This window comes from Podarcis muralis, chromosome 1 (genome assembly GCF_964188315.1).
Source record: "Podarcis muralis chromosome 1, rPodMur119.hap1.1, whole genome shotgun sequence".
Taxonomy (NCBI): domain Eukaryota; kingdom Metazoa; phylum Chordata; class Lepidosauria; order Squamata; family Lacertidae; genus Podarcis; species Podarcis muralis.
Genome location: NC_135655.1, coordinates 17,202,082 through 17,219,749, shown reverse-complemented (window position 1 = coordinate 17,219,749; position 17,668 = coordinate 17,202,082). Strand labels below are relative to the sequence as shown.

The following is a 17,668-nucleotide window of genomic DNA, read 5'->3' as shown; positions in this document are numbered from 1 at the left end:
TTCATTGGCTTTTGACTGAATTTTACAAGATGCTTCCGTTTTATATAGCTTGGGAATTTTTCAGTGTATTATCATGCATCTGTTATGTGTGTGTGTGTAAGAGAGAAAGACACACAATCACACAGAGAAGCAGGTTCAAACAACACAGCCAGTTTACTCTGAACACCTCCCTTTTTCTTTCCTTGTTTATTGTTACTCTTCGTTTCTCACCGATACGTCAGTAGCGCTTTCAGTAAAAGAAAAAATCGGAACAGAAACAACCCAGCTTGTTACTGGAATCCAAATTGGGTGCATTCTCACTTGAAAAACATGAAGCCAGCTGTACAGATTAGAGCAGCCTTATTTCACTGAACCGTTCATTCACCTCTCTCCACTGCTCTTCACCAGCGCGGAGCTTATTTCAGCTTTTGATTAACTTCGCTTAGATGTCTTCCATCCACGGCTTCATGAGCAAACTTTCCTCTCTTAATTACTTTTTCCACGCAGGCTTGGAGGAATTGTTCCTTGCTCAGGCCTCCGCAGCACTTCAGGCCCGTGGACTGATGGAGTCCTTCTCCCTCTTCTGCCACTTGTGTGGAGAAGGTTGAAGTGCCTCCTTTGCTTGGAACCCTTCCGTGCTTTCTGGGGACAAGTAAGGTCCTACCTTACAGGGCTGGCATCAAGGGCTTGGCGTGGTTGGGCATCTGCTGAGGGCCAAGCCTTGTGGTGTGATGGGAGCACTGACAAGAACCCTCTGAACCATTTCCTCTTCCACCATTTCCTTCTCTTCCTCTTCCTCCTTTTCACCCTTGCAACCTGCTTGATGGTGGGAAGGAGGAGGAGATGCCATTGCCTGCTTGCCTATTGGTTCCCTGCCTGGCAAGCAAGCAAGTGATATGTGTATATGTGTGTGTGTGTGTGTGCATATATACAGTGGTGCCCCGCAAGACAAATGCCTCACAAGACGAGAAACTCGCTAGACGAAAGGGTTTTCCGTTTTTTGAGTCGTTCTGCAAGACGAATTTCCCTATGGGCTTGCTTCGCAAGACGAAACGTCTTGCGAGTTCTTGCGAGTTTGTTTCCTTTTTCTTAAAGCCGCTAAGCCGTTAATAGCCGCTAAGCCGTTAATAGCCGCTAATAGCTGCTAAGCCGTTAATAGCTGCTAAGCCGCTAATAGCCGTGCTTCACAAGACGAAAAAACCGCAAGACGAAGAGACTCGCGGAACGGATTAATTTCGTCTTGCGAGGCACCACTGTGTGTGTATATATATATATATATATATATATATATACACAGTGGTGCCTCGCAAGACGAAATTAATTCGTTCCACGAGTTTTTTCTTCTTGCGAGTTTTTCGTCTTGCGAAGCACGGTTTCCCATAGGAATGCATTGAAAATCAATTAATGCGTTCCTAGGGAAACCGCCTTCAGACCAGGTCCGGGGACAGTCTGTCCCCCGACCTCTTCTGAAGGCTGGGTGGGGGGGACAAGGGCTTTTCTTCCCACCGCCAGCCTTCAGTAGGCTGTTCTGAAGGCTGGCGGTAGGAAGAAAAGCCCTTCTCCCCCCACCAGACTTCAAAAGAGCTGCGGGAAGTCCGGAGGGGGTCCAAGGGATTCCCTCACTGCCGCCTGCGTTTAAAAGGACTCTGGGGAAAGCAGCGAAGCGCGCTGCTTTCCCCGAGCGCTTCTAAAGGTGGGCGGCGGTGAGGGAATCCCTTGGACCCCCGCCGGACTTCCCGCAGCTCTTTTGAAGTCCGGCGAGGGTCCAAGGGATTCCCCCCCCAGCCGCCCGCGTTTAAAAGCACTCCGGGGAAAGCAACAAAGCACGCCGCGCTTTGCTGCTTTCCCCGAGCGCTTCTAAAGGTGGGCGGTGGGGAGGGAATCCCTTGGACCCCCCGGACTTCCCGCAGCTCTTTTGAAGTCCGGCGAGGGTCCAAGGGATTCCCCCCCCCAGCCGCCCGCGTTTAAAAGCACTCCGGGGAAAGCAACAAAGCGCGCCGCGCTTTGCTGCTTTCCCCGGAGTGCTTTTAAAGGTGGGCGGTGGGGAGGGAATCCCTTGGACCCCCCGGACTTCCCGCAGCTCTTTTGAAGTCCGGCGAGGGTCCAAGGGATTCCCCCCCCAGCCGCCCGCGTTTAAAAGCACTCCGGGGAAAGCAACAAAGCGCGCCACGCTTTGCTGCTTTCCCCGGAGTGCTTTTAAAGGTGGGCGGTGGGGAGGGAATCCCTTGGACCCCCCGGACTTCCCGCAGCTCTTTTGAAGTCCGGCGAGGGTCCAAGGGATTCCCCCCCCCAGCCGTCCGCCTTTAAAAGCACTCCGGGGAAAGCAACAAAGCGCGCCGCGCTTTGCTGCTTTCCCCGGAGTGCTTTTAAAGGTGGGCGGTGGGGAGGGAATCCCTTGGACCCCCCGGACTTCCCGCAGCTCTTTTGAAGTCCGGCGAGGGTCCAAGGGATTCCCCCCCCCAGCCGCCCGCCTTTAAAAGCACTCCGGGGAAAGCAACAAAGCGCGCCGCGCTTTGCTGCTTTCCCCGGAGTGCTTTTAAAGGCGGGGGCTGGGAGGGAATCCCAAGGACCCCCGCCGGACTTCCCGCAGCTCTTTTGAAGTCCGGCGAGGGTCCAAGGGATCCCCCCCCCAGCCGCCTGCGTTTAAAAGCACTCCGGGGAAAGCAACAAAGCGCGCCGTGCTTTGCTGCTTTCCCCGGAGTGCTTTTAAAGGCGGGGGCTGGGAGGGAATCCCAAGGACCCCCGCCGGACTTCCCGCAGCTCTTTTGAAGTCCGGCGAGGGTCCAAGGGATTCCCCCCCCCAGCCGCCCGCGTTTAAAAGCACTCTGGGGAAAGCAACAAAGCGCGCCGCGCTTTGCTGCTTTCCCCGGAGTGCTTTTAAAGGCGGGGGCTGGGAGGGAATCCCAAGGACCCCCGCCGGACTTCCCGATGCTCGGGGAAAGCAGCGCGCTTCGATGCTTTCCCCAGAGTGCTTTTAAACGCCGCCGGCGGTGACCATGCCCCGCCCCGTCCCCGCCGCCCGGCATCAGGGCATGGTCCCGATGGCGGGGGCGGGGGGAGGCGTTCCCGTCCGCCCCCCGGCATCGGGGCATGGTCCCGATGGCGGGCAGCGGGGGGAGGCGTTCCCGCCCGCCCCCGGCATCGGGGCATGGTCCCGATGGCGGGCGGCGGGGGGAGGCGTTCCCGCCCGCCGCCCGGCATTGGGGCATCGTTCCGAAGCCCGGCGGCGGCGGGAGGAGCTGTTCCCGCCCCGCCGCCAGCCTTCGGAGGAGGTCCGAGGACAGCGGGGAAGACGCTCTGCGCTTCCCCGCTGTCCCGGAGATTTCCCTATGGGCTGTCGTCTTGCGAAGCAAGCCCATAGGGAAATTCGTTTTGCGAAGCGCCTCCAAAACGGAAAACCCTTTCGTCTAGCGGGTTTTCCGTCTTGCGAGGCGTTCGTCTTGCGAGGTACCACTGTATATATATATATAAAATCATAGAATTGTAGAGTTGGAAGGGACCCCAAGTGTCATCCACCCTCCAGAGCAGGAGAAAACAAGCTTGTTCCATCTTCCACTGACAACCCTTTATATATTGGAAGTTTGCTATCGTATCTCGTTGCAGTCTCCTCTTTTCCAGGCTAAAACATACCTAACCATTCCCCAGTTGGGGCAACTGACTAAAATGTTGTAAACGGTTCTAATTTTGGTTCCTCTGTTTCATTTTTGTTGGGTTGGTGTTGGTTAAATGTTTGGTTGGGGTTGGCAGTTACTTTAATTTGGGTATAACTGTAAACTGTATTATTATTATTGTTGTTGTTATTGTTGTCGTTGATTTTTATTGATTTATTGGTTGGTTTGTTGCTTGTATGGGATATCTTGTTTTTAAATGTTTGACGATTCGTTGTGTTTTTATAGAATCATAGAGTTGGAAGAGACCACAAGGGCCATCAAGTCCAACCCCCTGCCAAGCAGGAAAACAAGCTTGTTCCATCTTCCATCTTATATGTTGTAAGCCACCCAGAGTGGCTGGGAAAACTCAGCCTGATGGGTGGGATATAAATTAAATTATTATTGTTCTTATTTAGTCCAACCCCTTGCAGTGCAGGAATCTCAACTAATGCACCCATGGCAGCAGTGGCGGACTTTGCGGGCCTCAAACTTCAGCATCGCCCTGTGCGACACCAAAATCCAGCATCCCTCTGCCTCTCTTGCTCCATTCTAAACGACAGTTGCGACACCCCCTGCGGCGATCCTGCAGCTCTAGGCCCAGTGTGACCAGAGTAGTCCTACTCCCCTAAATCCGCCTCTGATGGCCGATGGGCATCCAACCTCTGCTTAAAAACTTCCAGTGAAGTACAGTGGTACCTCTAATTGCAGACACGATCTGTTCTGGGGTGCCTTTCGCACCCCGAAAAGTCTGCAACTAGAGCGGCGCTTCTGTGCAAGCGCGGGGGGCGATAGAGCATTTCTGCGCATTCGCGAAGCACACAAAAGCGTTCTGCGTGTGTGCGCACAGCGAAACCCGGAAGTATACACTTCCAGGTTTGCCGCGTTCGCAACCTCAAAAGCCGCAATGTGAAGCAAACGCAACAAGAGGTATGACCGTAGAGTCCACCAGCTTCCAGGGAGCCCATTCCACTGTTGAATAGCTCTCACCGTCAGAAAGTTCTTCCTGGTTTTTAGTCGGAACCTCCTGTCCTGTAACTTGAAGCCACTGGTTCAGGTCCTGCCCTCCAGAGCAGGAGAAAACAAGCTAGCTCCATCCTCCACATGACACCCTTTTAAATATTCGAAGCAATCCTTTGCACAAAGCCTAGGTTCCGCTTTCCCAGCATGTAATTTTATATATTATTATTTTAGTCATTTTTGAGCATGTTGGTAACTCCTGCTGGTCACTGAAGCTCAGCGAAACCCGGCATGCTAATGTAGTTTTGAAATTTATGTTTATGTGTTGTGGCATTTGCATAACAGCGAACATTTTTAATTAAACTGCAGTCTCTTTGTCACAAAGGAAACAATGCCATTGCACCTGCAGATTGCTGGGGCGGGGGGAATCTTGTTATTTGGAATCAAAGACTTGTAGGATTGGAAGGGATCCTGTGGGTCATGTAGCCCAACCCCCTGCAATGCAGGAATCTCAACTAGCGCATCCATGACATCTGTCCACCCAACCATGACAGATGGCCATTTGCCTGCCATGAATGCAGTGTTCTGATTATCGCAACTGAACTGCCACTCTGGGATGATTTAAAAGCACTTTCTTTGGTGCACTGCAGATTGCCTCACATTATATTACATTAGAGTTCATGAATTAAATATAAATGCATGCCCGTCATAGATTTCTTGGGTGTAGATTTAAGAGGGAAATGTAGGTTACTTAAAGGTAAAGGACCCCTGACAGTTAAGTCCAGTCGCGGATGACTCTGGGGTTGCGGTGCTCATCTCGCTTTACTGGCTGAGGGAGCCGGCGTTTGTCCGCAGACAGTTTTTCTAGGTCATGTGGCCAGCATGACTAAGCCGCTTCTGGCGAAACCAGAGCAGTGCACGGAAATGCCGTTTACCTTCCCACCGGAGCGGTACCTATTTATCTACTTGCACTTTGACGTGCTTTTGAACTGCTAGGTTGGCAGGAGCAGGGACCAAACAACGGGAGCTCACCCTGTCGTGGGGATTCGAACCGCTGACCTTCTGATCGGCCAGCCCTAGGCTCAGTGGTTTAGACCACAGTGCCACCTGCTTACTTACTAGATTACTTAGAGCTTGCTTTATGACGTTGCTTCATTTCTCCCCATTTGTATCCCACTTCAAGTGCTGCTTTAAAACAGAGAATGCCCAGATAAGTAAATTAGTCCAGAATCTGAAGAATCCCTGTAGTTTTAATGGTGCTAAAGGTGCAGACAGAGATTTTCCTTATGCGTCCAATAATTAGGATTAAAAGTGGAGCCATCCATATCACTTCCACGTCTAGAGGGCAAAGCCATACTTTTCCTTCAATGGCCAGGGGCAGGGAACTTGTGACCCTCCAGATGTTGTTGGACTAAAGCTCCCATTATCCCTGACCATTATCCCATTATCCCTGGGGCTGATGGGAGCTGTAGTTCAACAACATATGGAGAGCCATGGGTTCCCCACCCTTCATTAAGGCACAGGACAGCAGAACCTTCTCTGTGGTTTTCCTAGTGAATTCTGTTCAGCCACTTCATTTTTTTTAAAAAAGATTGTATTAAAACTTCTGGAGCCGCTGCATGCAAAATGCGTGCTAAACTATTGAGTTATGGCTGCTCAACATAATTTAAATGATGATTTTAATGTGTTAACTGTTAAGTTGTGGGTGAACATATCAGATGGCACAGCAATTCTTCAAACAGCTCTTGTTTCTTCACAGCCAGAACAGGACTGGGCTGAAGGGTTCAGCCAACCTGCTTATATAGAGCTCAGCTACAAAGCAACAGTAACAACTTTCTGTAGCTATCCAATCACTGAGCGTCACTTTCAATTCCTTATTTGCATATGTGGACCTGAGTGAAAACTATCTACAGTATCCCCCTGCTGGCCCAGGGTGAGAACTTCAGTACATAACATTAACAAATGAGGACTACAGCAATCTTTTGCAGTTCGTAATGCTGCTGTTCAGGATTTCAGCCTATCTGTTCCATTTCCCCCACCCTGTTTCTCCCCTCCCCCGCAAAGCAGTCAGCATTCTGTGGCAACTAAGCATGCTCAGGTCCTCACTTTGGCTGTTTTGGGCTTCTTTCCCTCCTGCTGGGTTATTGTTTTTTTAATACGTTTGTATTTCTGCAAATTTTCAAGTTCCCCCAGACCTGCTCGCACCTGCCTCTCGTGCACGGAAGATACTGTTTGGACTAGGCAGTAATAAGAATTTGCAAGGTGGCCTCTATTATTATTATTTTTAAAATACCTTCTGTCACTGCATATCACAGGAAACACTGCTTAGCCTACATTGGAAATCGGTCGTGTTCCATTGTTTCTGTAATTCTGGGAAGAACTATACCTTTGGGAAGAAAAGGGATTTTTATTCTGTAAAATGTGAAGAAATGTGATGGTAGTTACTCAAGCAGCCCGCATCTGGAGAAAAGCTATAAATCATCAACTAGAACATTAGGTGCACGTTAAAAGTTTAAACAGTTTTTAATAATGTAGACAGATCTGTTGTGGAGTTGCCAACATATAAATGAGACCAGGACCTGACTTTATACTACGAAATTTTACTAAGAGTAGGGGTGGGGAAACTGTCGTGAAAGGGCAGGGCTCTGAGGAAGGTGAAGAGGATCCCAGGAAGGGGTGTAGCCATGATTGGTACACACCAGGACAAGCTGAAGATGGGGAAGGGGAGGTGGCGACTTAGGACAGGGGTCAGCAAACTTTTTCAGCAGGGGGCCAGTCCACTGTCCTTCAGACCTTGTGGGGGGCCGGACAATATTTTGAAAAAAAATATGAACAAATTCCTATGCCCCACAAATAACCCAGAGATGCATTTTAAATAAAAGCACACATTCTACTCATGTAAAAACATGCTGATTCCTGGACCATCCATGGGCCGGATTGAGAAGGCAATTGGGCTGGATCCGGCCCTTGGGCCTTAGTTTGCCTACCCATGACTTAGGAGGTACTTAGCAGGCATCAGAGGACGCTGAAGGGGCAGCTGACAGTTCATGAGAGCCAGGGGACACATCTCCAGAACCAGAGGTACCCCTTCTCTGTGAACATGACAGGCTCTGAGGCACCGTGAACAGCGAGAAGTGGACTTAAGAGACTGAGACAGGTGAGACAGCCCAGCTTACTAGCCGAGCAGGTGAAGATCAAGGGACTCCTTGGGTCAAATGCTTCATGTGGGGAGGGAGACACAGCTGCTCAGCTGGAGCAAGCTCAGGTGTGTCAAATAAGGTTGGGAGGAGTAAAAAGAGAAGCAAGGCAGAGACTCTGGGTCTGGTCAACTTTCACCATTGATGGACCACAGTGTGGCTGTTTTGGGAGCTGCACTAGGTTGCGATTTCAGAACTGCTTTTTCTTGGAGATTCTAGTCTGTTTTGGTGGAATATTGAGGTTCAGTGGTTGTTCGAGATGTAATTACTGCAGAATAAAATGGTGCGATCTTATGGGTGCTTCCTTAACTACCTGAGGAATCCCCAGGCATGTTAAGAAATGACAGGGAAGAGTATTTTTGGGAAGCGTTAGCTCCTTGCCATAAGTTAGGAAACACTTCTTACATCCTCCCCTCCCCTCCACAGGCATAGATTTATAGAAAAACAAGGTTTTCTTATGCATAACGCAACCTCGTGTGTGTTATTCATCAGGATATAAAAGGGAATGGAAATTGTGAAAATGCATTTGGTTTCACACCTTGGAGTGAACTGTTTATTAACATCATTAATTTGATAAGTATAATGGCAATGAACAGGAGATAAAATTCAAATCCTTGTAGCTGAATTTCCTGTGGCATTAATTTACGGCCCTGGAAAGGTTGTTTACAAAGACGATTGGTATTAAGCCACAGGATTCTGTGAAGATTACCACATACAATTAAATTTAGAAAAGAGTGTCTCCATGGGAACAGCCAGTGCCTTACTTGAGAGGATATGCAAATCCTTATTTGCTTTGAGAGTAGAATTCTGTCTCCCGCCCCTATCCTAAATCAGCAACAAAATATGTTTTAATCTATTGTGGTTTCGCCAACAAAATGTATTGCGTGTTGTGCTGTTTTCTCAAAGCCCTAACAGTTGGAGAAAAGGCGACCAGGGCATTCATTCTAACGAGAGGGCTTTCTGACTCTTGTGGGAGACATTGCTGAGATGCATTCAGTAGTTTGCTTCAGGATCATTTGCATAATTTCCCCAATTTAATCATTCCAAATGGGCAGCGTTTTCCCGAATTGCGTTAACACAATGGATGGCAGACTTAAACCAATAATTTCCAAACTTGGGTTTCCAGGTGTTTCTGGACTACAGTTCCCATGATCCCTGACCTCTGGTCCTGCTAGCTAGGGATGATGGGAATCATAGTCCAAAAACAGCTGGACACCCAAGTTTGGCAAACTGGACTAAAGTATTGCCCAATGGCAACATGAACTGCTAAACCACCGTCTGTGTTACACTTCCTTTGTTTCATTTGAATGCGTTCTGGTGAAAGGACAAGTAGAAATTCAGAGCTGATCATTTTGTCTGATGCAGCCTTGGCCAACCTGATGCATAGCTGTCAACTTACAGATTTGAAAATAAGGGACCAGCAGCCTCGAAAATAAGGGATCAGCAGCCAAAATAAGGGATCAACAATTACTTTGATAAAATACATATTTTGTTGCGTGCAAATGGCTTTAGATACCTATTAGGTCCATAAATTACCATATAGCATATATTCAACACAAAAAAGCAACAATTTGTTGTTGACAAAGGACAGCTGGACATAGAAAGGGCCCCATTACCTTCAGTAGCTTATTTAAGGGGCATCATCAATAAGGGACAGCAGCGGGACATGGTGCTGGGATAAGGGACTGTCCCACCAAATAAGGGACACTTGACAGCTATGACCTGATGCCCTGTAGCTGTTTTGAACTACAGCTCTGATCAGCCCCAGTTAGCAAAGGCTGACTTATTCCCAACTCCCATCAGACATAAAGCTCCTGTTTTTTCCATGCTCATTTTCCTTTGTCTCTGCTGAGCGGCGCTGCTCTGTTCTTCTCCCCTTTACTTTGCATGCTTTTTGCTGTGGTATCTTTTGCTGCGCATGCTGCCTCTCTAGCTGCCAAATCTCTTCCAGTTTGAGAATTCTTCTACATAAAGGAACAGAACTAAGTTCTGCTGCTTTCCTACTTCCTCTCCCTCCCCACTCAGTTCTTCCAGGCTAATGACTTTTTTTGAGAGATCAATTTTCCAGGGTGTCCCATTACAGATTATCTCATTTTCATATTAAACTGCATTTTTGTTGTTGTTGCTGCTGCTAGGGAAATGATCCCACCCACCCTACCAAAGTAGCCTCATAACTGCAGTTTTGGATGCAATGCAGATGCACGTGCCACGACTGCTCATTGGATGGTGGCTGTGATATATCATCAAAGGAAAGGGATACATTTTCTCACCCTATACCTCTGCTAATTTAATTTAATTTTTAATTTTTCACATTATTTCTTTATTCAAAAAAATATCCAGTAATTGAGCCACCACTCCGTGGTAGAGCATCTGCTTCGCATGCAGAAAGTCCCAGGTTCAGTTCCAGACGAAGCTTGGAGAAGACCCTTAATTAAAATCCTGGACAGCTGCTGGCAGTCAGTGTAGACAATTCTGAGTTCTAGAAGGGCCAGTGATCTGACTCAGCATGAAGCAGTTTTCTATTTTCCCATTCTGCCCACTGGCCATAATAATTTCCTTTAAGGACAAAACAATGGTTGCTTAAATAGACTAACCTCAAAATGCATCTAGTTGTATGGTTTATAAGCATTCGTTGTCTCGTTCTTCAGTTAAAAAAGGATTACCGCAGCAATTTCTAATAGATTTCATGTAACAGGGCAACAGAACAGCATAAAGTTAACAGAGTCTGTTTTGTGAAGAAAATGAGGATATAAATGTTCAAAATAAATAAGCAAAATTCAGAGCTAAAATGACTGGAAACACGCTCTACGTTTGGTGCCAGGCGAGCCTGATTGGGGAGAGAATTCCAGGACCAGAGTACCATAGCTGAGAAGACCCCATCCTCTGTTACCACCTGCCTCAGTTCTAGTGGTAGTTGTGACCTAGAGAAGGGCATTTGAAGATGGTCTTGATGTGCCAGCAGGTTTGTGCAGGGAAAGGTAGTCCTTGAGAACCTGGACCCCAACTTTTTTAGCGCCTTCTGTTTTAAGATCAAGTGGGGTTACAAATGGACCCATTTGTTCTATTGTCTGGGGCCAGTCATTACCCTAGCTGTTGTATTTTGAACCATCTGTACGTCCCAGACAAAGTCAGCCCCAAGTTCAACATATGTGCAGTCGAAAACAACCACATATGTCTTCCATCCATTTCCCTCATCTTCCTCTGTTTCCCCTGAATTTCAGATTGTAAACTTGAGACAGGGACCTGTCTCGTATTCTCTAAAACTACATGCATCCCAATGGTTAATGCAGTTAATGGGTTAATTCTCCATGAATCAGCTGAGATGACTCATTCCCCACAATGCATCTGCTCTCTTAGGGCTCTCTTATCTGTGTTATTGGGCAGATTTGGCAAGTAACTGTATAAAAGGGCTCAAGTTACAGCATATTGTGAGGAATATTGTGAGGCAGGAAATGTTGCAGGCTATGTGTTGGAATTCTGGATTCAAGCGAAGACTTTTTGAAAATATGGTCTATGAAAGAAGTTGGGAAATTACCAGAACTCAGAGAACTCTATCAGTTGCAGGACTTTGCAAGCAACTGAACTAAGGATTTGGTTATGGACTTTAACAGAGCAAGGACTTTGAAGCAAAGAACCCTCTCTGGGTTCAGAGAAAGAAGACTATTTTTAACATGTAGATAATGTGTAGATAGTATGTAAAGTGGTGTATGTTGGTGTTGGCCTAGAAAAGACAACTCTCTTAAACACTTGACTCAGATTCTGTAGTGCATTTATCCCAACCTCCCCAACATGGTGCTATATAGACAATGCCAACTTTCTGATGGCATACAGGAAAAAGTCAATGAGTTTTCATTGAGCATTACTACCACATATAGTTCTGAAATAAAATTGTGAAACTGTAAATCCTTACTTCCAAAAAAAGTAACCACCATTCTTCTTTTCTGTCACTATTTTAGGAGCACAGACTTTTAGCAGTAGGACTGACTTTCGAATTAGCACCTTGAAGTTTCACCCTCTTGATCCAAATGTATGTATCTGTGGAGGATTCAGTCCAGAGGTCAAGGCCTGGGATATCAGGTCTTCCAAGGTAAAAATAAAATTGAGTAAAAAATTACTTGTATTTGTTTTTGATAAGCATCCTAGGAAGGGAAGATGCATGTGGATAGGTAATGATGCTCCTTCTGGAATGGATAATTGTCCTTTTCCGTTGAAGCAGCATGGGAACACAATTTTATTATTCTTACTGTCTCTCAAGAAAGTAAACAGTCAAATGCAATCTTTGATGTGCTCTTCTTATAAAAGAAAAAGAATAAAGAAAATATGAACACGTCTAAAAAGTTTATTTTACATTTAGTTTTAAATATCATTTCACCTCTCTGGTAAGTCCAGCAGTTGTCTGCTATTAAAGAATACATATTCACTAGGAGACATCAGTTTGTAAGTAAGCACTTGACTGCTATAATAATCAACTGTGAGGTTTTCAAAACTATCTCTGTTTTGTCTGTTCACTTGTAAGAATCTTTTTCATTTTATAAGCTCTACTCTACTAATAACTATGTCTGGATCTGACAGCAGGCAATTTTGTATTAAACCACCACTTGGGCTCCCTATGCATGCTTCCCTGGGAACAAGTTCTATTAAACCTATTGGAGCTTACTTGTGAGTAGGCACGCATAGGGTTCCTCTTGCCTGGGAGCAGACATCCTTGAACACAATGGGACTTACTTACAAGTCATAGCTGTCAACTTTTTCCTTTTTTAAAAGGGAAATTCCCTTATTCTGAATAGGATTCCTCGCAAGAAAAGGGAAAAGCTGACAGCTATGTTACAAGTAAATGTGCATAGGATTGCACTATTAGGATGTGGCTCAAATTTCTGCTCAGTCATGGAATATATAATGCACAGATATCAGGAAATACAGGAATTGTGCTTCTGAGAGAGACGAGGCTAATTAATTATTAACTTCGCAAATTGAGTTGTATGATAAATATAGCAGACTGCATTTTTAAAAAACTGACTTAATTAAGAAATAATGGTAATATCTCATTGTGGTGCAAGGCAGCAATCAAATTCCCAGGATTGCAGACCAAGACTGTTGGTTTGTTACGGCAAAGGCAATTGATTAAGTAATGTAAGGTCTCTTGTGCTTTTCTATCCATAGACAGACTCTGAAAAAGCTGAAAGCTTGTCTGCATATTCTGAAATTTCAGTCAGCCCTGCTTAAATCCACAATGCTGCGTCTCTTATACCTGCTGTATGTGTTCTCCTTGGAAGTCTCAAAACCATTCTCATACAACTTCAGAGTTTGTTCTGTATTATCAGTATAGCTCTTTACTGACTTTAAAACCCTTTTGTTCAAAGCCTTTTCATTCAGTGGTCTTAATGGTATTTTTTATTAAGCCCTCTTGTATCCAACTATCTCCACTCATTTTATCTTGGCTTCCACCTTCTGCACAAAGATCCATTTAAAGCTGGAATGTTTTGTGATCTCCTGCCACCCTTGGGGCCAGAGTAAATGTGACATCAGAAAGTTCGTGCATTTAAGGACGAATATGGGAAAAGTGAGGCGCTGGTGGTTAAGCTTAGCTTTCAACAGCAAAATAAGTGTATGGATGAAGAGCAGAGATTTCACCCACTCCTTTTGCCTGTCGTTTACCAACCCATCGTCCCTCTTTTCAGTCCCTCTTCTCCCAAGCCAGTCATATCAGAGTGGGTTTGACCGTGGTAGTTGAACTCCATTGGGACAGTGCTGGATTAAACCTAGTGGAGACCCCTAGGCAGTTGAAATCTTTGGGGCGAGGGGCCTTTCATAGATTATCTCCTAATATGCCTTTGATTTTACGCTTCTACACGGCTACTCGTGAATATTCTAGGATCTGGAGTCGGTAGGAACTCATGACACACTAACAAAGCTTCATAATAATAATAATAATAATTTATTATATATACCCTGACCATCTGGCTGGGTTTCCCCAGCCACTCTGGGCGGCTTCCAACAAAGTATTAAAATAAAGTAGTAAAGTAGTAAAATACATATCTAGAGGTTTTTTATGCATGGACTCTAGTGGAATAGCATTGAACTAAGAAAGCTTGATTGTAGTTTTGTTCCAAGATCAAAGCAATATTATTTTGATCCATTGTCATGGGGCCCCTAAAAGATGTGGGTCCCATAGACTGGTGCCTATTGTGCCTATTTGGTAATCCGGCACTACACTGGGACTTGGAAGGGAGGGGGAAAGCAGATGGAGTCAGAGCCAATGTCAGTCAGAGCCAATGATAAGTGGAACTAGAGCTAATCACCGACAGACCTATGATTCCTGTATTACAGGGTGTCTCTTCCAACTCGACAATTCTGTGATTGTTTGACCACACTGAGAAGGAAGGTGAAGGAAGCTGATAGCCAGGGTCACCCCTGGGTTGGTTTACAAGTAAGAAGGCAGCCAAGTGGAGGATGACCAAGGGGCTGCCTGAGATTGGCGGTTCAGTGCCCACTCGCCCTAATAGACGAGACTCCACTGGTGGTTCAGAAAAAAAAATAGCTGTGTAGGGATCAACAAATCTGTCCATTCCAGTTATATTACATTCCTCATTTTCCCAGTCTTAAATCTGGTTTTCTACATTTCTGCAGCAATTTGCAATTATTTTCTGCAGCAATTATAGCATGAAAATTCACCAACATTTTGGTGTGAATTTCACCCAATAAAGCACATTGTTTTTGCCTGCAGTTTTGACTAATGCTCACATGTTACACATGCCATTTGCCTCAGTGTAATGCATTTTGTATTTTATTTTCACCAATATATGCACACTTACTCCAAGATTGGTAAATGTTGTTTGGTTGGATAGTGCGAATTTTGAAGGATGTGTTTTGGTTGGTGCATTAGTTTGAGAAGGGCAAATTGGGTTGTTCTTCATTAAAATGCAGACAAAATCGAACTTTTCCGTCATCGCTGTGTGCATTTGTAGGTATTATTATGAGCTGGGGCTGATTGGAGTTGTACTCTGTAGGGCACCAGGTTCATGAAGGCTGCTCTAGCAGATTAAGAGTTGTTGACACTTTATTATTAAAGTCCATTGTATACATTGGTACAATTTTGAGATTCATCTCTTTTTCCCCTACAGGTTTGTGTGTGTGTGTGTGCTTCTCTCTTCACTAGTTGGCTGCAAAGCCTCCATTTTGGCCTAATAACACTTTTATATATAAAAAAAGTTGTAGGAAAGTTCCTGTTAAAGAATCCAACCAACTTTTTACACTAGTTTACCTTTAGTGTCTTTGACTGGTCATAAATCATTGGGGAGTAATTTCCAGCTTAGGGTAGTTCAGTATGGATCTATTTTCTTCCATTTTCCATCTTTATATCAAGATTGTTTGTGCAAAGCGGCAAGCACAATTTCCTCTTTTTCCATTCTTGTATCCTTATGGTCACATATGAGATAAGGAGGGGGGATGTTCAGTCTGGCGTATCATAATTTTGTCTCCAGTGTGCTCAGTTTATCCTTAAGTTGGAAAGAGTAGGCTAGGGACTCACTTCCCAGTTGCCTTGTCATTGTGATGCATGCAAACTGCCTATCCGTACAGCGCATGTATTTCAGACAGTGCTTTCTTCTCAGTTCATACTTAAGATCCATGGCATTTATTCCCTCTTATATACTTGCAGCAGCTTTGATCTTATTTTGCCTTAAATTGCACTTCTAAGTCTTTCCATTTGTCATTCAGCTGAGAAGAGCAGCTGATGAGGGCGAGGCAGTTTCCCCCAACCCTCTTCCTTTCTAATTGTGGCACATGCATTGGTTATCTTGGTCAGGCCTTGGCAAAACCCATTCGCTTTATGCCAGCATCCCGCAAGAGTCATTAGCCATAGGTGTCAGTTTCATGACAATTGTCAGATGGCTATGGTGGTTGCTCGTGAATAACCAGGCAGGACTCCGACCTGTCTTTTACAGGTTTTATTTTGGTGCAAAACTATTTACAGTGCAGAACCACATGTTCATGTCTGCCTCAGTCGCTAGCAGAATTCGGGAGTGCTCCTTTCCAGGTCCTCCCCCAACATAAGAACTTAGTCACCCCAACCGTTTCCTTCCTTCTTTGCGTTTTACACCTCTGTGCAAGGTGGGCGGCGGAAGAGGCATGTTTCCCTCCTGGCCAGCTTGGCAAGGAGCGGTGCCGCAGCATCCTCTGGTCCCTCTCCCTCTTCCCCACTGGAGGTGTGGCTTTCCCCACCATAGGAAGAGGAACTGCTTTGCAAGATTTTTGGAGGTTCCCTGTACCCCAACGGCCCCTCTGCCTCCCTTCCCTGTTCCAATGGCAGTCCCCTGACAACAATCTTGGCTTTTGTTTTTTTCAGACTAGCGTGTTTCAAATCCCCATCCATGTGAAGATAAGCTTGAAAATAAGTGGGAAGTCCAGGAGCCGCAGGGTGGTTGAGTTAGCCTAGTGGGGTTGGAGAGCTGAAAATGATGCCACCATATCTGGCAACCAATGTGCCCCTTGGGTTTCAATGGTACATGGGTTGATGAGTCTAAAAAGCTCAGGGCCCAATTGTCCATGTCCCTCCAGTGGCTATGCTGACTCATTTAGCAGAAGTAAATGTATCCTCCATGCAGGACAGCACGCAGTAATACCATAATTCAGGGACATATTCCATCCAGACAAAAAACACTCAAGGAGGATTTTAAGCAGGGGGGTGGCGCTGTGGGTTAAACCACTGAGCCTAGGACTTGCCGATCAAAAGGTCGGCGGTTTGAAGTAGATAAATAGGGACCACTCTGGTGGGAAGGTAAATGGCGTTTCCGTCCGCTACTCTGGTTTGCCAGAAGCGGCTTAGTCATGGTGGCCACATGACCCGGAAGCTGTACGCCGGCTCCCTTGGCCAGTAAAGCGAGATGAGCGCCGCAACCCCAGAGTCAGTCACGACTGGACCTAATGGTCAGGGGTCCCTTTACCTTTACCTATGATCAAGGTAGAGGCATAACCTATGGAGGGTCCCAGGAGCCTGGCTTTTGACATTTGCCCCCTGGGCATGCGGCTCCCTACCTTTGTGGCAGGTCACCTTTTAAACCACACTTCCCCCTCCCTTCCCTCAGTTTGCTGGTGGTGAACCATGTTTTCACAGCGAACTTCCGAAGCATTCCAGAGTTGTATTGTGCCAGCTAAAAATACCAAGATATCACAGATATTGGAGAAGTCTTGGGGATTCTGTTTTTACGGCTTGATATACCCATTGCCAGATATTTAACCCTGTTGAAACCCCAGAAAATGGTTCTATATGAAATGCATGTAAATAGAGTTCTCTGCATACCAGGCTTGCCATTCATAGGAGAATTCAGCAGCTACAAAAACCAACCGAGAGATTCTTCTGCCTGTATAAGAGATGGTGGCAGATAAAGAACACTTTCATTGCTTTCTTTTCTACAGCAAAGCTTCTTGAGGGTGTACTTATCTTTTTGAAAAAAAGAGAATTAAACATTTGAATGCCTTTTGGGGGGGGGGCTCATCACCAAGAACCATTTCAGTTTATCAGAGTGGGCTTTATAACAGCTGAAATCTGTATTAAATCTACTTGGGGATTCGTAAAAGATACCTGGTGAAATTAAGCACAAGGATGTGGCTGAAACTGCACCAGGGACTATTATTGCTTCAGACGGAAGAGACATTCCTGCCTTGTGGCAACAATGTGGCTTATGGCACTGAAAGCACCTGTCTTTCCTACCCGCAGAGCATTCATTTTAAGAGCCAGCCTGGCTACTGGAAAGAGTATATGTGCTCTATTGGATCAATAGGTGGGAGTGTGAAATGCTGGTGCTGATTAATGTATTTTACACAGTGCAACAATGTGCATGGCAGCTCAACTCAATGAAGAGAAGAGAGAGAAGTACAGTCTGAAGT

The 17,668-nt window shown here is 45.8% G+C and overlaps 1 protein-coding gene across 3 annotated transcripts in view; it reads left to right on the top strand.

The window, feature by feature from the left end:
• WDR25 (WD repeat domain 25) overlaps positions 1-17,668 on the top strand; it is a 92,802-nt gene that overhangs the window by 57,155 nt on the left and 17,979 nt on the right. For all 3 annotated transcript variants that reach the window (XM_028709360.2, XM_028709450.2, XM_028709541.2), the window contains exon 4: positions 11,740-11,870. In XM_028709360.2, the coding sequence (XP_028565193.2) occupies positions 11,740-11,870 (131 nt within the window). The remainder of the gene's footprint in view (positions 1-11,739; positions 11,871-17,668) is intronic.